This window comes from Rhinopithecus bieti, unplaced genomic scaffold (genome assembly GCF_001698545.2).
Source record: "Rhinopithecus bieti isolate Rb0 unplaced genomic scaffold, ASM169854v2 scaffold_11744, whole genome shotgun sequence".
NCBI lineage: Eukaryota > Metazoa > Chordata > Mammalia > Primates > Cercopithecidae > Rhinopithecus > Rhinopithecus bieti.
In genome coordinates, this window is record NW_016807094.1 from 1,589,331 (window position 1) to 1,610,945 (window position 21,615).

The 21,615-nt window shown below is 51.8% G+C and overlaps 1 protein-coding gene across 2 annotated transcripts in view; it reads left to right on the plus strand.

The window, feature by feature from the left end:
• Positions 1-2,665: 2,665 nt before the first annotated feature.
• TNS4 (tensin 4) overlaps positions 2,666-21,615 on the plus strand; it is a 24,564-nt gene continuing 5,614 nt past the window's right edge. Inside the window, exons 1-6 of one of the 2 annotated variants that reach the window (XM_017880196.1) lie at positions 2,666-2,813; positions 7,618-8,151; positions 15,127-15,550; positions 16,360-16,784; positions 19,146-19,232; positions 19,546-19,671. In XM_017880196.1, coding sequence (XP_017735685.1) covers positions 7,713-8,151; positions 15,127-15,550; positions 16,360-16,784; positions 19,146-19,232; positions 19,546-19,671 — 1,501 coding nt within the window. In that variant the 5' untranslated portion in view covers positions 2,666-2,813; positions 7,618-7,712. The remainder of the gene's footprint in view (positions 2,814-7,617; positions 8,152-15,126; positions 15,551-16,359; positions 16,785-19,145; positions 19,233-19,545; positions 19,672-21,615) is intronic. The other variant, XM_017880198.1, reaches the window with a different exon arrangement.

The following is a 21,615-nucleotide window of genomic DNA, read 5'->3' on the forward strand; positions in this document are numbered from 1 at the left end:
TCAATAAGTAGTTGTTTTTTGTTTGTTTGTTTGTTTGTTTGTTTGTTTGTTTTAGATGGAGTTTCACTCTGACACCCAGGCTGGAGTACAGTGGTGTAATCTCGGTTCACTGCAACCTCCACCTCCCAGATTCAGGAGATTCTCCTGCCTCAGCCTCCTGAGTAGCTGGAATTACATGTGCCCACCACCATGCCCGGCTAATTTTTGTGGTTTTAGTAGAGACGGGATTTCACCATGTTGGCCAGGCTGGTCTTGAACTCCTGACCTCAGGCGATCTGCCCACCTCAGCCTCCCAAAGTGCTGGGATTACAGGTGTGAGCCACCACACCCAGCCAAATAAATGCATTTTGAATGAATAAGTAATGTGGTTTCTCTACAAGAAAAAAACTCAGTCAGAAATTATATGTCTTAGTCTCTTTAACTGATTTTCCCTCTCCCTTAGTGAGAGACATGCAGAATACAACAAAATGTAGGTTGGACTTTTTTTTTTTTTAATCTACTTGGAATCCCTTCTCTCAGAAGAGTAGATGCAGGACAAGGTGATTCCGTCAACTAGGGAAATCGTGTATTTTGAGGTGGAAAACAAATGCTGTGAATAGGTCTATATCTAGCAAAGAAATTGAATTAATGATTAATAACCTTCCAAAACAGAAAGCACCAGGACCAGACAGTTTTACCGGTGAAATCTACCAAACATTTGAGGAAGAAATAGGACTACTTCTCTACCACCTCTTTCAGAAGATAGAAGCAGAAGGAACACTTCCCAACTCATTTTATAAGGCCAGCATTGCTGAAACCAGAGACATTACAAAAGAAAACTATACACCAATATCACTCATGAACATAGATGCAAAAATCCTCAATACAATGTTAGCAAATTGAACCCAACAATGTATTAGAAGAATTATACAGACCCACGCATAGTGGTACATGTCTGTAACCCCAGCTACTCCAAAGTACGAAGCGGGAAGATCACTTGAGTCCAGGAGGTTGAGACCAGCCTGGGTAACATAGCAAGACCCCATTTCAAAAAAAAAAAAAAAAAAGAATTATATACCATGACCGGGGGTTCATCCCAGGTATGCAAGGAGGGTTCAACATTCAAAGGTCAAGTAATGTAATCTATCACATCCATAGGCTAAAGAAAAAATGTCATATCTACAAAGGTATAAAGAAATGCCATTCCATCCATCCCTTGATGATCATGGTGAAGGGCAGTGGCGTGGTGTTGGGCAGGGTCTGTGAGGCAGTGTTCTGGGACCACCAAGCTAAAGGAAGCAGCTGGGTGTGAGACAAAAGAGCCAATCTGCCAAGAAAGACCATAATCCCAAGGTATGGGTTTGAATGGCTGGAGGGTCCCCTGACCCTGAAGAACCACTGCAGAGGCTATCCACGCCAGCCGCAGGGGAGATGGCCAGGGTTACCCCAGAGTTGCCACAGTCTTAGCCCAACACTTCGCCCTATTGTAACCTGCCCCTTCCACTCAAGAAACTCACCAGTTGCCCTGCCCACTCTCCCACAATGCTGAGCCGCAGCCTCATGGGGGAAGCTGCCGTGTGCAGCGACATCCACTCCAGGACAGGAGCATCACATTTTTCATCCAAAGACATAATTGCTCACCAAGCCATGTGCCAACAAGGCTGCATGGACACCTAGGGACACCTTTCATGTCACCATCAGGAAGGGGCACCTTATATAACTTTGCATAGCTTTGCTCACCAGCCTCCCATGCGCTAGCTCACCATGCCTCAGTGAAACCCCAGGGCATCAAAAACTGTAAGGCCAGAAGCCCTTCCACTGGGCATAATGGGGGCATGGGGCAAACCACCCCGAGACTAGCCTACTGGGGTCACCATGAGTCCCTGGGCTGCAGACTTCGCCGGCTCCCTCACTTCAGACCAGCGCCCCCAGTCCAGGCTCTGCCATCAGTGCCCTCCCCCACCATGGCTGAACACCCCCTTACAACATTCTAGGACCCCTGGCCCCTCTAGAACAGGGAGAGAGTTGGAACCACGGAGAAGGAGCTACCAAACCAGACTTCCGGGCTTCCTGATATCACCCTCCAATGTCCTCCCCTCAGGGAACTTCCACCCTGAGGCACAGACCAGACGAGGGACGGAGAGAGCCCGTGAGTGAAGGAACAGCTATAAGCCCCTTCTTGAAGCCCTCCAGACACTTCAGCCTCCTTTCCTTGAGTTAGAGGCCCCATCCCAGGCTAGAGTCATTACTGTAAAAGGAGAGAAAGAAGAAAAGACAAGCTCATGCCTAGCCTTACCTCCAGTGGGCCCCTACCCTGTGCCTGTTCCAACATGACCCAGCACAAAGGGGGACTGCAGAGGGTCTCCTGCCCACTGGCATCCTGCTTTGTCAAGGCCCTCACTCTCTGCCAGTTCTGCCAACCCATGTCCTCTGCCCCAGCCAGCACCCGAGGAGTGCCCACTGCACACCTTGATCCTAGCAATGCCCTGTCCAAGCAAGGACTCCCTGGCCATGTGGTGCCACGAGAAGGCCAAGCAGGAACTTGGGAGCCCCTCACACACACCCGGCCCCAAAACCCACCACCCAGTGCTTCCCTTCCTGCTGCCTGTGCCAGCCCTACCTGAGCTCATTGGACCCAGCAGGGGTGGGGCCTACTGCTGTCAGGGCCACGTGCAGGGCCCGCCCAGAGGGGAGGAGAGAGGGCGGGCAAGCTGCTCTTAAGGCAGGTCTGGAGGTGAACTGGCGCCTCTCGTGACTCTTCACCTGGACTCTGAGCCGTCTTGGTCCCAGGAGCCAGTAGTGAACGCAACAGTCTGCCCACCCATGGACACCAGGTAGGTGCCTTTATTCTTTAAGAAGAGAGGAACACTGAGCACCTTTGCCAGCCCTGACTCATTTAACCACTTAATTTTTTTTTTCTTTTTTTGAGACGGAGTCTTGCTCTGTCGCCCAGGCAGGAGTGCAGTGGCACCATCTTGGCTCACTGCCAACATCTGCCTCCAGGGTTCAAGCAATTCTCCTGCCCCAGCCTCCCAAGTACCTAGGATTACAAGTGTGTGCCACCATGCCCGGCTAATTTTCTTATGTTTAGTAGAGATGGGGTTTCACCATGTTGGCCAGGCTGGTCTCGAACTCCTGACCTCAGGTGATACTCCCACCTTAGCCTCCCAAAGTGCTGGAATTACAGGCGTGAGCCCAGCCTCATTTAACCTTTTGTCCTCAGCTTCTCCACTTCTCGGGCTCAGAGTGAAGGTTGGGAGAAATGGGGTGGAGAATGTGGATGAGATGAGATGGTTTCAGGATCACAGACCGCAGAGTTCAGCACTTTAAGGGAACTAAAACTGTGCCCCTCGGTGAACAGATGAGAGAGCTGAGGGCCAGGGAGAAGAGGCTTGCCTGAGGTCATGGAAAGGGACTAGACACAGCATCCAGGCCTCCTGCCTCCCAGCACTCTGGGAGCCCTCTGGGCCCTTCAGAGGTAGGCAGGAATGGGAGGTGGGGCGGCTGGCCTTCACTGGTCCTGTAGTCTCTGCCTGCAGTCCACGTCCTGCGTCACCGGGTCTGGGTGGGAGGGATGGGAAGATCGAGAGCCAGTTTTCAAAAATATGGGGTGCAGTGGAGATTGGGCTAATCAGGCAAAGTGCTTTGGGGGAGACTCAGGCTTTACCCTTGCCCCTTTACTGACCCAGGCTCGTAGGGAGAGAGTAAGTCAGGAGAAGAGGTTGGCAATGACACGGAAGAGGGGATTTGCCAAGGTGCCAGGACTCCCCAGAGTCCTTGGGAACAAAGAAAGAGATCTGAGTCAGAATCAGAAGTGGAAGCCGGAGAGGGGTACCCACAAACAGGGCAGAGGTGGCTGGAGCCCTCCTTGCCCCTGCCCCGTGCATCCCAACCACACAGAGTCCCGGGCCCAGGGACTCTCCTCACCACTTCCACCAAGAAAGAGCAAGTTAGAGGAGTGTGCGGGGCCGCGAAAGGCACAGGTGCCCTGGGACATCCAAGGGCAAGGTGGAGCCTTAAAAGTGAGGGGAGGCTGAAGAGGAGCTTAGGGGCTACCTGCCCTTTGTTCAGCTCCAGGTCCGTCCCTCTCAGTTCCAGAATCCCAGAAGGGACAGTGTTGGACAGCGTTCTTAAATACGTGAAGCAGCAGCAGAGGCTAAAAGTGTGGGACCCTGGAGGAAGACCACCTGGGTTTAAACCCCAATTCACAGTTCGCGTTGTACGACCTTGGGCAAATTGCTCAACCTCTCCAGCCCTGCAGCAACAGCACCCTCGTCAGAGAACTGCTGAGAAAATGCAAGGTGTTTGGTGTCTGTTATGATCATATCCCCATCATTCGGATGGGACAACTGAGGTCTGCCCAGAGAGGAAAGGACGCTTGCCCAGGGTGGCACAAAAGCTGCGTCCAAATTAGTAAGCAGGTATCCTGGATCCTGGTCGCAAGGGGACACTCAGCCCTCCTTGAGCTCTGCAAAGTCAGCAGCCCCAGCCTCCTCTGCAGGACACAGCCAGAAAACTCCTGTCCCAACAAACCCAGTCCACTTGGAGCCTGTGTGGAAAAAGCCGCGGTTCCGGCTCTGTGTCCTCAGCTGTCCCGGGAGGGCGGGAGCGCAGAGGCCGGCTCCCTTCCACTTCCATTTATAGAAAGCTTCCTGTGCCCGGGATGCCCCGCCCCCTGCAGGACCTGGCCAAGGAAAAGTCTGGCATCAGACCTACCGGAGCCGCGGGGGTGTGGGGAGGCGGGAGAGGGGCAGGGGCCTGGTTTTCTCATGAATCCTGTGCGACCTTCAGCCAATCACGCCCCCTCTCTAGATCCCAGGTGTCCCTCTGCACTTGAATTCCATGTGGCATAAGGAATTAAGATTCCAAAATCCCACACCTGGGTTTGAATCCCAGCTCCACCATTTTTCTGGATGTGAAGCGTGTTTCTTGACCTCTCTGAGTCTCACTATCTTCATCTGTAAAATGGACTGATAACTCAAAATAAATAAGGCCAGGCACAGCAGCTCACACCTGTAATCTTAGCACTTTGGGAGGCTGAGGAAAGAGGAGCACTCGAGCCCAGGAGTTCAAGACCAGCCTGGGCAACAAAGTGAGACCCTCTTGCTACAAAAAATTTGCGGGGTGTAGGGCACAAGCCTGTAGTCCCGGCCACTCGGGAGGGTAGAATCGCTTGAGCCGCAGGAGATCAAGGCTGCAGTGAGCCATGACTGTGCCACTGTACTCTAGCCTGGGCAACAGAGCGAGACCCTGTCTCAAGAAAAAAAATCAAGAGGACTGACAATAGGGTGCAGTACTTCCTAGAGCTGTGAGAGGATTGAGTTCCCAAATGTAACTCGTCTGTAAACTACCTGGCACATGGTCAGCGCTCAATAAATGGAAGCTACTGTTAATGAGGCTGTTATACACTGTAAGTCCTTCTTTCTAAGTACTATTTAGAATTGCCTAACTACCTTCACAAGGAGCACCTCACTGGTGCCATAACTCTCTGGGAGGGTGCAGGGCAGGAATTCTCACTACCAACTCACAGATGAGGAAACTCAGGGTCAGAGTCATACCATAAGGAGCTATTTGAGCTAGAAGTCAAATCTAAATCTTCGGATCCCTGAGTCCATTTTCTCTTCTCCCAGGCTAGTCTCAGATACCTTTTCCAGTGCTAAGGTCTGACTCCAAAGCAGGACGTAAAGGAGGCGTCTTGGCAATGAGAAGAAAGAGAGTCGGGGGCTGTTGGTGGGGGCTGGGGACAGGCAGCAAAGCTCAGAGCACACAATGGGAGTGCAACCAGCACATTGCAGCTCTGTACAGTTTTCTTGGCAGCCTCAGTCCCGGAACCTCTTACCTCCTTACCAAGCCCCACCTACAAGAAACTAGCATGTGGCATTAAGGTTAGACAATGGAAAAGACTTTTCACAGACAGGAAAATGAGGAGGTTGGGACATCTCTTTCCCAAATGAGCCCTAAGGAAATGAACATCATCTGATGATGTCACTCCCCAGCTCAAAACTTTTCAGAGGCTCCCCGTTGCCCCTCAGGGTTGAGCTGGCAGTCCTGAGCCCAGCCTGCAAGGCCCTGAAGGATCTGGCCAGCCTGCCTCCCCCGCCCCATCTCCTCTACCCACCCCAGGTGCCCTGTTACTCAGGTGCTCAATAGTGTCTTGTGAGTTTCCCTGCTGGCCAGACTTTTGCACAAATGGTCCCCTCTATTTATTTATTTATTTGTTTTATTTATGTAGTTATTTAATGTTTGTTTATTTAGAGACAGAGTCTCGCTCTGTCGCCCAGGCTGCAGTGCATTGGCTCTATCTCGGCTCACTGTAACCTCTGCCTCCCAGCTTCAAGCAATCCTCCTGCCCCAGCCTCCTGAGTAGCTGGAATTACAGGCACATGCCATCATGCCAGCTAATTTCTATATTTTTAGTAGAGATGGGGTTTCACCATGTTCGCCAGGCTGGTCTTGAACTCCTGACCTCAAGGGATCAGCCCACCTCAGACTCCCAAAGTGCTGGGATTACAGGTGTGAGCCATCGCACCCAGCCCATCCCCTCTACTTTAAACCTTCCTCTCTGCCTCCTTATCTCTACCCATCTTGCACAGCTACCTCTTGCTTTTCCTGCTTATCTCCCTTTGCATGTTCCTTCCTCCAGGAAGGCCTCCCTAACCTCCCCACTAAACTAGGAAAGTCCACTGTCCCTCCTCTCCTCCTCGTGACACTGCTTACAGTTGTTCGCTGGCTTACTTGTCTGTTTCACCAACTGGCCTAAGTGCAAGCACTTGGACATTAGGCAGCCGGGGGCCCAGTCCTTCTCTGACACTTGTTAGCGGTGTGACCCTTGGGCAAGTTACCTACCTCTCTGTGCCTCAGTTCTCTCCCTGTAAAATGGGATAATAGTACCTACCTTATACAGTTGTTATGAGGATTTTTAAAGGCTTTATGTAAAAATACCAGCGCTTATGTGGATAATTACTCAGTCAACATTAGGTAGTATTTACTTAATAAACACACCTGGGATGTAGTAGATATTCAGTAAACAGCTACTTTATTTAATGATCACTTACGCCGGGCGCGGTGGCTCAAGCCTGTAATCCCAGCACTTTGGGAGGCCGAGACGGGCGGATCACGAGGTCAGGAGATCGAGACCATCCTGGCTAACACGGTGAAACCCCGTCTCTACTAAAAAATACAAAAAACTAGCCGGGCGAGGTGGCGGGCGCCTGTAGTCCCAGCTACTCGGGAGGCTGAGGCAGGAGAATGGCGTGAACCCGGGAGGCGGAGCTTGCAGTGAGCTGAGATCCGGCCACTGTACTCCAGCCTGGGTGACAGAGCGAGACTCCGTCTCAAAAAAAAAAAAAAAAAAAAAGATCACTTACATAATGGGCTTGTTTTGTGCCAGGCACTGTTCTAAGCACATTACAAATATTAACTTGTTTTATAGACAAGGGAACTGAGGCATAGAGAAGTCAATTAGCTTGCTCAAGGTTATACAGCTAGTAGGTGGTGGAGCCAGGCTGCAAACCCAGGTAGTCTGGCTCCAGCATCCATGCTTTTAAATGAATGAATAAATTAGCCCTTGTATGGAGGGTGGGGAGGAAGGACTTAACCTACAGAAGTTACTCCATTCCCACTCTTGGACTCTTTCAGGTCCTGGGAGCTTCTGGTTGGCAAGTGAGATCTCTGGGATGTCAGTGAGGCTGGTTGAAAACCAGAGGTAAACTGCAGAGGTCACCATCCCCACCATGTCCCAGGTGATGTCCAGCCCACTGCTGGCAGGAGGCCATGCTGTCAGCTTGGCACCTTGTGACGAGCCCAGGAGGACCCTGCACCCAGCACCCAGCCCCAGCCTGCTGCCCCAGTGTTCTTACTACACCACGGAAGGCTGGGGAGCCCAGGCCCTGATGGCCCCCGTGCCCTGCATGGGGCCCCCTGACCGACTCCAGCAAGCCCCACAGGCGGAGGCCAAAGCCACCTGCTTCCTGCCGTCCCCTGGCGAGCAGGCCTTGGGAACCCCGGAAGACCTTGACTCCTACATTGACTTCTCACTGGAGAGCCTCAATCAGATGATCCTGGAACTGGACCCCACCTTCCAGCTGCTTCCCCAAGGGACTGGGGGCCCCCGGGCTGAGCCGGCCCAGAGCACCATGTCAGTGAGAAAGAAGGAGGAACCTGAAGCCTTGGGTAAGGATTTGGGGCACAGTACTAGGAGCAGGGTTTGGTGCCAGACCTTAGGAGGAAGAAGGACTTTCCTATGTACAGAGAAGGGGACCCTGTCCTGTTGGGAGATGCTGTGCAAACCTAACCAAGTTACTAACCCCTCTGTTTTCTATGCTACACAAAAGGGATAAATACAAGTTTCCCTCACTAGCCAATTCTATTTGCTTCCTGAGTTTGGAAAGTGATAGATACCAATTTTCTATGATTTTATGAGGACTCAAATAAGCTTCTATAGAAAGTGTTTTGTGCAGTACCGAGCCCACAAAGAAGAGCTCAGTAAATGTGGATCCCTGACCCCCACTGTCCTAGGGTGTCTCACTTCAGAGCCTCACCTGGGCCCCCCTCCCCGAAATGTTGGTAGGATTGCTATCTGGACCTCTGTCCTTGTTTAGAGGGGTATCTTTCCAGAGAGGCCCACACTGGAAATGGTAGGATAAGGACCCAGTAGTGTTCAAGCAGTGGTATGCTGGTGAATGTTCCCCTGGCTCCCTGGTTGGGGAGCAGGGGCAGAGGGAGCTGATTTGAAGCTTCTGCCCATTTCCACAGTGTAAATTCTCCCACTCTGGCCAATTGCAAGCTACCAACATGATGTCACTGAACGAGGAGCTGGAGACACGTGGAGTAGCAGGCTGTTACACAGCCTTGCCACCACACCGACACAACAGATGATCAATAACCCTGAGAGCACAGACAATAATAAGGAGGGTGGGGAGACATTGTAAAATAATTGGGATGTGACGAATTTTGAGTATTTATTACCTTTGTCTTTAATGGAAGTTATTTCATTGTAAATGTACATAATGTAATTAACTCAATGGCTGGGTTTAGTAACCAGCTGGACAAAATCCTGAAAATTTAACAATCAGCTCTTAACCAGCCGATACAAGCCAATTCCAGGGCACCACCGAGTCCAAAGGAACCTGGAAATTCCTACATCTGGCTTCAGTTTCCTGAACAAAGAGTTTCAAATAAGCTCTTGATGAGGGTCAAGGAGCAGGTGTATTAGACAGGTTGGAAGACTGAGACCTCCAAGGCTTTAAGCTACCAGCAAGGATGAGGGGGTGCATGATTAGGATTAGAGATAGGAGCCATAAGATATTCCACTTACTGGACACATATTATACATCAGGCACTATGTTGAGCACTTTATGTGGAATCTTCAATCCTCTCAATCCACTCCCTGAGCTGATTTTTTTTTTTCAATGGAGTCTCGCTGTCACCCAGGCTGGAGTGCAACAGCACGATCTCCACTCACTCCAACCTCCGCCTCCCGGGTTCAAGCAATTCTCCTGCCTCAGCCTCTCCAGTAGCTGGGATTACAGGCACCTGCCACCAGGCCCAGCTAATTTTTGTATTTTCAGTAGAGACAGGGTTTCACCATGTTGGCCAGACTGGCCTCGAACTCCTGAGCTCAAGTGATCCACCCACCTCGCCCTCCCAAAGTGCTGGGATTACAGGCATGAGCTCGTCTGAATATTTTATCTCCGTTTCGCAAATGAGAAAGCTGGGGTTGCTGGGGTTGAGTAAGGAGCCAGTCTAGCCTAATGGCTGGCGTCAGGCAGAGCTTTCACAAGCTGCTTGCTTCACCGCTTTGTGTCACGGATTCCTCATCTGAGAAATGGAGATAACGAGAGTTCTTACCTCAAAGGGTGTTACGGGGATTGAAAGAAATTACATTTGTTGGCTGCTTATCACAAATCCTGGCACACTATACGCTATTCTAAATCGTAGCTGTTTTTATTAAACATTGGGGTTGTACGTCGGGCTAGCCCCAGGGTAGGTTTGGGCTCTGAGGTGGAGGCCAGCCCAGCACCCACGCCCTCTGGCACCCCGGGTTCCTGGGCTCCTGGGCTCCTGCCTGCTCTGCTCCCTTTCGCCAAGCATTGCCTGCCAGGCCTGTTAAAGAAACTGTCCCTCAAGGGTCTTCCTGTTTCTTAAGGCCAGTCATGGGCATGTCACTGCAGGAAAGGCGTCTTGGGCCTAATTACTGCTGGCAGGAGTAAGCCCAGGGTTTTACCATTCATGCCCCAGGACAGGAGTTCCACATATCCAAGGCCAGGTGGGGCAAAACCAGTCCCTGTGGAACGTCCACACATGTTGGGTGAGGGTTGGTAACAACTGGGCCCTTCCTCCACGGAAGGGGCTCATGATCAGCTTAGGGCTGATGGCATGGGTCCACATCCACAGATGCCCTGGGCACCACATGCCATTGTGAACGTGTGTCCACCCAACTCTGGGGAACAGGGAATGTAAGGCAGGCAGTGGCCAGAAGGTCCTGAGGAAGCTGCCTCACTGCCCTGGCCCCTTCTGATGGAGAAGAAAAAAAAATACCTTCCTCTAACCTCTGCCTGGACACCTGCAATGCCTGGGCGTTCACTGCCTCCTAAGACAGCCCAGCCAGGTCAGCTCCCCATTGAGAAGTTCTCCACCATCACTAAGAATAGCAGGCACCTGCGCCCAAAATCCTCCCCGCAGACCCTACTGCTGGTGACAAAGCTCTCACTGGCCCATGGCAGCGTACAGCTCTGAGCGTTGTGGTGAGTTCTCTTACCTCTAAATGTATTCAGAGTGGAGGATCCCCTGCCATTTTACAATCTCCTCCTTCCTACTTTTGGGCTGTTCAAGGAAAGACACTCTGACATTCCCGTGCTAGGAGATGTTTACTGTTCCTCTTTGTCCTAACGTGGACAATTTTAAAATTAAACATTGGCAATTCTATATTGACATTTCCCCTATTATATATACACATATTTTTTTGAGACAGGGTCTCGTTGTGTTGCCCTGGCTGGAGTGCAGTGGTGTGATCGTAGCTCACTGCAGCCTTCAATGCCTGGGCTCAAGCAATCCTCCCACCTCAGCATCCCCAGTAGTTGGGACTACAGGCACATGTCACCACGCCCGGCTGTTTTTTTTTTTTTTTGGTGGGTGATGGAGTCTCTGCCTCCCAGGGTTCAAGCGATTCTCATACCTCAGACTCCCGAAGAGCAGGGATTACAGGTGCCCACCACCATGCCCAGCTAATTTTTTTGTATTTTTAGTAGAGACGGGGTTTCACCATGTTGGCCAGGCTGGTCTTGAACTCTTGACCTCGCCCACCTCAGTGATTCGCCCACCTTGGCCTCCCAAAGTGCTGGTATTACAGGTGTGAGCCACCACACCTTGCCAACCCAGTAATCTTTAAACTTTTTGTAGAGACAGAGTCTCGCCATGTTGCCCAGCCTACCTCAAGTGATCCTCCTTCCTCAGCTTCCCAAAGTTTTGGGATTACAGACGTGAGCCATATCACCCAGCCCAGACTTTAAAAAAAAAAAAAACTATTCCATGTACCAGCCTGGCCAACATGGCGAAAACCCATCTCTACTAAAAATACAAAAATTAGTTGGATGTGATGGCACGAACCTGTCATCCCATCTACTTGGGAGGATGAGGTGGAAGAATCACTTTAGCCTGGGAGGTGGAGGCTGCAGTGAGCCAAGATCCTGCCACTGCAGTCCAGCCTGGGCAAGAGTGAGACCCTGTCTCAAAAAAAAAAAAAAAAAAAGAGTTCATGTAATCCATGATCCCAGTGTGTCTGGCTTTTGAAGGAAATAGTGGAAACCTCCTTTTACAGATGAGGAAACTGAGGCTCAGGGTGGGTATGTGATGGCTCACAGTCACACAGCCAAGGAGAGACAGGTCAGGCCTCAAATCCCAGCCTTCTGGGCTCCATAGGCCACTGTCCTTTCTCTCTTTCTAAAGTCTAGTCTTCTGCCCTCTGGGGTATCACAGAATCCATCAGGTTGGAGGCAGCCTGCAGGCTCCTCTTCTGAGACCCAACCTCCTGGGCGCTTCACAAACCTTCCCCAGGTTCCCTGCTCCTGCCTTCCTTTAAACTTGTCCTGGGGGCCCCCAGGGAATGTGCTTCCTAGAAGCAAACACCATATCCCTTCCTTTATCCTCTCCAATGTCCCTCACCCCATCTTTGGAACAGGCCCCCACTTTCAAATTTCAGCAATTTCTGCCAGACAAAGCTGTTTACCAGCCCAAGTGAAGAGGGTTTAATAACTGTCTCTCCACCCTTCACCTACATGCCCTCCCTCCACTCAACCGCCTGCCTGGGGCTGGTGCCGGCACCCACCCAGCACTGCTCAGACTTGCCCCACAGGCCAGTAAACAGCGACTGCACCCCTGTGATGGGTGGAGGCCCCCAGCCCCACCCCCCCAGCTACACCCACCTTGGGACAGCCACGGGAGGTGAGCACGGGGCTCCTCCCTCCCCTCCCACTCTCCTTACTCAGCGCCCCCCAGCAAGGTCCCTGGTGGATGTTTAGATGACCCAGTGAGTAGGGAGCCCAGAGCTTCACCAGGCCAAGAGACCCTTCTCAAAGCAGCCAAGCACCTTCTCACGGGGCAAGGCCTTGGAGCAGGGCTCATCCTGGAAGAAGCAGTCCCTAAACAGAGCTTAGCAACACTCCCTGGCTGTGCAGCATCGGATAACTCACTTCACCTTTCTGAGCCTTCCAGATTTCCCATCTGTTATATGGGCGTTAATAACATTCCCTACTTCAATAGAGTTGTCACGAGGGTTAAAAGAGCTAATATAAGCAATGTGTTCGTAGTGGTCCTGGCACAGTGCACTCAATAAAGACCAGTCTCTATGAAACATCATTGTATACTAAGTGTTAGCTCCATCCCCACTCTTCTCCAAGCCTCAGTTTCCTCCTCTGTAAAAAATGCCTGCCCTGCTCAAGGGCTGTTACGAGGTTCAGAGGAGATTATGGGTATAAACACTATAAAGTTCTATAAAAATTGAAGTTGTGCTTTCCAGCCTTCCAGAAGAATCCAGCCCATTCCAAGACCTCTTTTCTTCTGGAGCCCACAATACAGTCCCCCAAAGAGTCTCACCTTGCAGTCATCTTTCTAAGCAGAGAGATCCCCAACCTTAGCCAGAAAGAGGGCTCCATTTGGCCAGTACTGCCCCCAAAAAGCAGGCAGGTAGGAAATGCTCCTCTCTCCAGCCTCACCATGGGCCAGGCTCCAGGCTATTGTATTTCATCCTCATCACAACCTTGGAAGACTGGTTTCAGATCCTCACTTTGCAGATAAGGAAACAGAGGCTCAGAGAGGGTCGGAAAGTTACACAATGCCCTTGGCTGAGAAGCAGCAAAGCCAGGACTCACCCCCAGGTTTGTTTTGCTACAAAGCCAGGCTCTTCCTCCACCCGCTGAGCAGCAAGGCCCGGTCAGCTGCCAGCCCTTGCTCATCTGATGTAACTCCCCACCCCCTCCATGTGGCCCAAGCAGGCTCAGACAGAGGCAGTAACCGTGAGCAGGGCCAGATGGCCCTACCCTGGAGCGGGCTGGGGCAGGCTGGGGCTCCACAGTCATAATGGGGAGGAACAGTACATGTGCCAGGGCCCCAGGCAGGTGGGAGCTGAGGGTGCACGTTCTCCCCAATTTCCCCAGCCTCCATGCCAGGAAGCCAGAGGCAAGACTCACACTCTTCAGAAAAGAGCAGCTCATTAACCCCCACCTTCCTCCAGCTTTGCTGGAACAACACCAAGGACAATTCCCCTCCCCCAGGTCAGGAGGAAGGGTGTTCATCCTCACCATAGGGAGAACCGCAGAGCAGCCCACTCCAAGGCTGACCTCGGGGAGAGGAACAAGGCCTCAGAATCCCAAGAGTCCCGGGTGCCCCGACCGGGGAGTGGAAAGAGCGCTGGAGCGAGTCGGCAGCCTGGGGTGTGTTGGGTGATCCCTGTGTACCAGTTACAATCCCCCGGGATATCCATAGCTCAAGAATGCAGCAAGCCCTGCGCTCAGGGAGTGCCTGCTCGAAAGCAGTGTTCTCAAACTCCACTGCATATTCACATGCCCTGGGTGGCCTCGCTAAAATGCAGATTATGTTTCCGTAGGGGTGGAGCCCAGGTGATACGGTCCTGCTGGGCCATTCATGGTCTACTACACTCACCTGAAAAACGGGAAAACAAACAAAACTGAGGCCTGGGTTAACACCCTTGAGAGTTTAATCTAATTGGCACGAGGCACAGCCTGGGGTGAGTCTAGTGTGTAACCAAGCTTGAGAATCCCTGCTTTCATTGCAGGTACAGAAAAATCACTTTGGTTTTTTTTTTTTTTGGACATGGAGTTTCACTCTTGTCACCCAGGCTGGAGTGCAGTGGCACAATCTTGGCTCACTGCAACCTCTGCCTCCCCGGTTCAAGCGATTCTCGTGCTCAGCCTCCCAAGTAGCTGGGATTACAGGCGCCCAGCTAATTTTTGTAGTTTTGGTAGAGATGGGGTTCGCCATGTTGGCCAGGCTGGTCTTGAACTGCTGACCTCAGGTGATCCACCAGCCTCGGCCTCCCAAAGTGCTGGGATTCCAGATGTGAGCCACCACGCCCAGCCTCAGAGAAACCACTTTCACACACCCTGAGTAGCAGAGGCATCATAAAGTGTCACTGGCACAACCCATCAAGTGGCCATTTCAAGCTAGGAAAAGGGCACAGACAAAGGAGAGGGTTGCCCAATTTTTAAGCACCTGCTCTGTGCCAAGAACAGTGCTGTGCTGCCTACACAAGTTTCACTTCATCCTTTTTGTAACAAGAGGCTGGATGCAGTTGCCCCACTTTACAGGTGTGGAAACTGAGGCCCTGGGTGGTGAAGTCTTTTGGCCAAACTCGCTCAGAGAATAAGTAGCAGAGCCAGATCTGAAGCCTGGGTCTGTCTCATTCCAAGGCCTCGGTCCTCTACTGCATCTCCTCACCCAAGGGAAGTTGTCACAGGAAGGGTGACTTTGGAATTGGGCCCTGAAGGTGGAGTTGGGCTCTCCTCTCTAGGCCTTAGTTTCCTCATCTCTATAAAAGAGGGGACAGAATGGCCTTGAGGACACTTCCAGCCTTTCTGTTCTATGAGTCCAGGCTCCTGTGTTTCACCAATGCTCTGCTTTTCTCCCCCAAAGACATAAAGTACATCGAGGTGACCTCCGCCAGATCAAGGTGTCATGATGGCCCCCAACGCTGCTCCAGCCCCTCTGTCACCCCACCCTTCGGCTCCCCTCGCAGTGGTGGCCTCTTCCTTTCCAGAGATGTCCCCCGAGAGACACGAAGCAGCAGTGAGAGCCTCATCTTCTCTGGGAACCAGGGCAGGGGGCACCAGCGCCCTCTGCCCCCCTCAGAGGGTCTCTCCCCTCAACCCCCAAATTCCCCCAGTATCTCAATCCCTTGCATGGGGAGCAAAGCCTCAAGCCCCCATGGCTTGGGCTCCCCACTGGTGGCTTCTCCAAGACTAGAGAAGCGACTGGGAGGCCTGGCCCCACAGCGGGGCAGCAGGATCTCCATGCTGTCAGCCAGCCCAGCGTCTGATGTCAGCTACATGTTTGGAAGGTAGGTTCTGTAGCTTCTAACATTGCACACACATACACACACAGGCACACACACGCACACATCCCCTAAAATCATTGAAAGGCACCCTACTCTAAGCAAAATCTGGGCATGCACCAAAACCAAAAGGGAATGCCCTGCCTGGGCATCGCTTACAATCATCCCAGGTCAATTATCTATAGACCTCACAGTAGAACTGCAGGCACATGCACACCCATTCTGCCCCAGGAAGACCGAACCACAGGACTCTGCTTCCCACTCCACCTCCAAAGCCACTGGCCAAGGCAGTCCCTGGCACAGAGGCTGGGGATTCCACAGCCATGCCCACTGGCACAGGCCTCTGAGCTCAGGGAGAAGTCTGGCTGGATGTGAAGCTGGCCTGCTCCTGCAGCTGGGGAGTTCCCTCTGCATCAGCCACGTTGTGGTCCAGCGTAGGTCCAGCCCATCTGCAGGGCTCCTGGGAGTCATGGGGGCCTGGGGAGATCCTGATCTGACAGCTCAGTCAGAATGACCTGGCTGGGAAGGCAGACGGAATGGGGGCCAGCCTATGCCCAAAGCCTGCAGGGGTCAGCTCATCGGCTACTTTAAATGACCAAAGACCCTACCATCCAGGGACATTTCTGTATCCTTACCATCCCTTAGGTGGGGGTAGGATTAGGTGGGGGTGTACTTTGCTGTGGGCTGTACGGGGTAGGGTATGCAGTGTTCTATTTAGCCAAAGCCACAGGAACCCAGATCACCAGATCCAGAGCCTGGCTGTAGCCCCTGAGCCACCTACTGACCTAACAACCTGTCTGACTCTCCTGCTGCAGCAGTCAGTCCCTCCTGCACTCCAGCAACTCCGGTCATCAGTCATCTTCCAAATCCTTGGAAAGTCCAGCCAGCTCTTCCTCCAGCCTCCACAGCCTTGGCTCAGTGTCCCCGTGTACGAGACCCAGTGACTTCCAGGCTCCCAGAAACCCTACCCTAACCATGGGCCAACCCAGAGCACCCCACTGTCCACCACTGGCCAAAGAACATGCCAGCAGCTGCCCCCCATCCATCACCAACTCCATGGTGGACATACCCATTGTGCTGATCAACGGCTGCCCAGAACTAGGGTCTTCTCCACCCCAGCGGAGCCCAGGACACCAGAGCTCTGTTCGACCTGGAGCTGCTTCTCCCAGCAACCCCTGTCCAGCCACCAGGAGCCACAGCCAGACCCTGTCAGATGCCTCCTTCACCACATGCCCAGAGGGTACGTTGTAAACCAATATTTCAAGCAATGTAAGGTTTGGCTTGGGGGAATAGACAAAGTGCCAGTGGGTTTCTGCAACAGCCAGTCAACACATTTATTGAGCAACTATTGTGTGTCTGGTACTATGCCAGGTAGCGAGGACACACAAAGGGACACAGTTTAGAAAGACAAACGCAAGGCCGGGCGCGGTGGCTCAAGCCTGTAATCCTAGCACTTTGGGAGGCCGAGACGGGCGGATCACGAGGTCAGGAGATTGAGACCATCCTGGCTAACACGGTGAAACCCCGTCTCTACTAAAAACTACAAAAAACTAGCCGGGCGAGGTAGCGGCGCCTGTAGTCCCAGCTACCCGGGAGGCTGAGGCAGGAGAATGGCGTGAACCCGGGAGGCGGAGCTTGCAGTGAGCTGAGATCCGGCCACTGCACTCCAGCCCGGGTGACAGAGCAAGACTCCGTCTCAAAAAAAAAAAAAAAAAAAAAAAAAAAAGAAAGACAAACGCAAATCCTCACGGTAGGGTAGGATAAATGTGGAGGTAAAGAGATATTCTCAATCATATGGGCCAAAGTAGAAGGAATGATTCTTTCAGTCTGGAGAACAGAGGAAGCGACATCCGAGCTGGATCTGTGAAGTGGATCAGAAGTTTGTGGTCAGAGAAGGAGAGGAAAGGCTTTCCCAGCAGAGAGAGCAGGGGGTCCACAGTCGGGAAGGTGTGGAAGCACATGGCATGTTCAGGAAATGTCGGAATGTTGGGTGCAGGTTCAAGTCATTGAGAGTAATTTGAAGCCAGATTGTGAAAGGCCTTAAATGCCAAACTAAAAAAAAAAAAAATAGAATTTGCCTTTTAAGCAATAAGGTACCATCAGTGAGCCTCACACAGGAAAGTGATGGAGTCAGAGGTGCACACTCAATGGATCACCCTGGCAGCTCAACGAATAGCAGGGGCCTGAACCGGGGTGGGGCAGTGGGGGTGGAGGAGAGAGGACAGAGCCAGGCGACCCTCAGGATGTGCTTGATGACTAACTCAAGGAGAGCAAGAGGGCGAGTCAGTTCTGACTCTGACGTTCATGGATGACGAGAACACAGAAGGGGTGGATGGGGCAACAGAGACAATGCATTCCAGTTCAGACAGCTGAAAACCACAAAACAGCAAACACCCTCCTTCCCGGAGTCTGAGACCACAGGCGTCCAAGGAGAACAAAATCAACCAGAACCTACAGCAGTAAACACAGAAGCTAAGCTCTAACACCCTCTGGATGCCTTTCCCATGAGCAGAGTCCCCTGCCAACCCCCTGTTCCCCCTCCCTCGGCCATTGGGGGGCTTCTCAGCCCTCCCTTGGCCATGACATTCACAGGCATCAAGGCAACTCTGGGAGAGTGGGGGAGAAATGTTTACTATAGCCCACTGCTCACTCCCACTCACAAAGCCATGTGGAGGCAAGCAGGAGAAAATGACACTTCCAGCATGCCTTTGCCTCTGCCCTGATCGCTTTCCTAGCACAAATCATTTGCAGATTTCAGTACTTTTTTTTAATGAGTTACTTGAGAGTAACTGGTCACAACACTCCTTTTCAAGCCGCCAAGGTTGACAGCTACTGCTCTCTGCCTTGGGGACCCAGAGAAATGGCCATTTTGGCATCTCAAAGAGTACATTTACTTAGCCTAGTGATATTCCCATCCTGCTTTGGTCCCATAATATCACTAACTGTACCCCCAGATCTTCTCAAATTCTGCAAAATATTCTCAAAACAAAATTCATTTTAATTTCATAGGCTACTGGAACATTAAAGACCCTCAGAAGTTGTTTAGTCCACTTGGTTCCCTCTGAGCTTCGGTTATCCCATATCAGAGTCAAGACGCAGCCTCCCACCTCCCAGGGGCATGTTTTTCTGCCCAGATCTGCTATTTTCCTCTCCTTCGTGTTTTCTGCCATTTTCTTTTCCAAGCTGAATATTCCCCTAAGGAATTCTTAGGATTATGAAGACGGAGGAGAATGTGATATCAAACATGAAGCATCTGAGAATTCCTTGTTTATCTCTTATTTCAGTCCTCACCAGGGGACTCAACACTAGATTTGAGAAACCATTTCTCCTTAAGCTAAGGTTGTATCTATTCATTTTTTTATTCATTACCAAGGATACAAGGGCACTTCTGAGTTCTAGATGCACCAAACCCTGGCATCCTTCTGTTTGATTTTCCCTCTCGTAGGCAGTTTGGAGATACAATGGAGTTAGGGTCTGGGATGGTGGTTGAATGAGACCTTGGAGCAATAGAATAGGGAAGGGTCTCCAGCCTTCTCTGGTGAACATCCCTCAGCTCCCATCTGTCCAGCCTACAGGGTCCCCCTTCTCTGTCTGTCTCCAGGTCCCACCAGGGACATGCAGCCCACCATGAAGTTCGTGATGGACACATCTAAATACTGGTTTAAGCCAAACATCACCCGAGAGCAAGGTAAAAGGAAGCATGAGCGACCCCAGAATCGGATCTGGGTCTTGCACTTCGCATCAGGCAGGGCCCTGGGTTACAGTTAAGGAATGGCAAATAGTGGGTCCAGGGAAGCAGGGGACAGGGATGTCCTGCTGACCTCATGACCTCCCAAGGAAGTAGGAACCACAGCAAGAATGGTGGAGATTTGACAGTAGAAAGAACTTCCTGGGGACAAAAGGTGACTCTGTAACATCTGCTCTGTGAAGACCCTATGGGGCGGGGGACAGAGGGTGTCCAGGTGGGGCGGTGTCCATCTCTGACTCAAGGATTGTTCCAGCAATCGAGCTGCTGAGGAAGGAGGAGCCAGGGGCTTTTGTCATAAGGGACAGCTCTTCATACCGAGGCTCCTTCGGCCTGGCCCTGAAGGTCCAGGAGGTTCCCCCATCTGCCCAGAATCGACCAGGTATGCATCTGTCTCTGCTCACTCAAGATCTCACTGAGGCAGCGGGGTGTGGTAGCTTCCAGTCCTGGCTCTGGCACTGGCTTTCAGGGTGACATGGCACCAGTCTTAAAACGGCACCTAGGAGAAGTGTCCACTCCAGTATTCTCTCCAATGCCCTCCAGCCCCAAGGCACCCTGAAAAATGCCTTTCACAGCAAGCCTAAGTGCTTCTGCCTTCCCGAGCCCCGCCCCCAGTTCCCTGCTTTTTCCTCCTGGTGGGAGAGAAGGAGGAGGGTCCCAGCCCCCTCTAGGCTGCTCTCTTTGAAGTCAAACTGGATTCATTTCCAGGGAACCTAATGTGTGATTACACGCGTAGCTAGCTTATCTCACGGGTGATAGCTTACCACGTGTGTGTATTAGCTCAGCACACGTGTGTGTGACAGCTCTTACCACATGCTTTCCTGTGGTCTCCCACGCTCATTTGATGGCAAACATCCATGGGGCATCCACCACACACCAGGCACTGTGTGGGGCAGCAGGGATACAGAGGAATCAGAATCAGACGCCACCTCACCAGGGAGACAGACGAAAACATGATTACAATACAAGGTACCTGGGTCATAGGGTCATAGGCCTCACTCAAACCCCAGGATTGTACCTTCTTATTTAATGGATGAGGTAACAGAGGCTCCCAGAGTTACTTAATGACCCCAGAGCAATTAAGTGATAAAGGGAGGATGAAACACCCAGCCTTGTGTTCTTGACAGTATGCCTCACTGTCACAATAAGAAAGTGACCTCTGAGGAGGGTGTTGCTTATAAAGGACGCCTTGCAAGAGGCAATGAACCCAGACTGAGGAGGACGCTGTGGATTGGTGGAAAGGAGTCAGAAGATCATTGTTCACCTCCCCCAGCCCCCCGCCCCCCGCCACGCCCGGGGCCAGCGTGGCTCCAGCAAAGATGACCTGGTGGGCAGGGGGAGACAGAAACCAGAGCAAAGAGTCAACATTTATCTAAACAATAATTAAGAAGTGTCCTTGCCAGGCACAGAAGTGGCTCACGCCAGTAATCCCAGCACTTTGGGAGACCGAGGCAGGATGATTGCTTGAACCCAGGAGTCTGAGACCAGCTTGAGCAACATAGCAAAACCCTGTCTCTACAAAAATTACCCAGGTGTGGTGGAGCACACCTATAGTCCCAGGTACTTGGGAGGCTGAAGCAGGAGAATCGCTTGAACCCAGGAGGTCTTGGAGGCTGCAGTGAGCCATGATCACACCGCTGCACTCCTGCCTGGACCAAAGAATGAGACCCTGTCTAAAAAAAAAAAAAGAAAAGAAAAGAAAAATTCCCTAGGCCTCTCTGTGTCTCACACCTGTAATCCCAACATTTTGAGAGGCCCAGGCAGGAGAATCGCTTGAGCTCAGGTGTTTGAGACCAGCCTGAGCAAAACAGTGAGACCTTGTCTCTACAGAAGAATTAGCCAGACGTGATGAGGCCTGTAGTCCCAGCTACTCAGGAAGCTGAGGTGGGAAGATTCCTTAAGCCCAGGAGATTGAGGCACATAAGCTAAGATCACGCCACTGCACTTCCAGCCTGAGAGACAGAGCAGGACAATGTCTAACAACAACAAAAAAAATCAACAGAAAGGTTTCCCCACCCCACCCCCAAAGAAAGAAGAAGAAGAGAAAGGTTTCCTGAAGAGGGTGTGGCTGGAGTCATCGAGCAGATGTGTTGGCACCTCCTCTGTGGGAGTGAGAGGCAGGGGGATGGACAAGGTGGCATTTTTTTTTTTCCGGTGAGACGGAATCTCACTCTGTCACCCAGGCTGGAGTGCAGTGACACAATCTTGGCTCACTGCAACCTCTGCCTCCCAGGTTCAAGCGATTCTCCTGCCTCAGACTCCCAAGTAGCTGGGACTACAGGCATGTGAACCACGCCTGGCGTTTTTTTTTTTTTTTTTTTTTTTT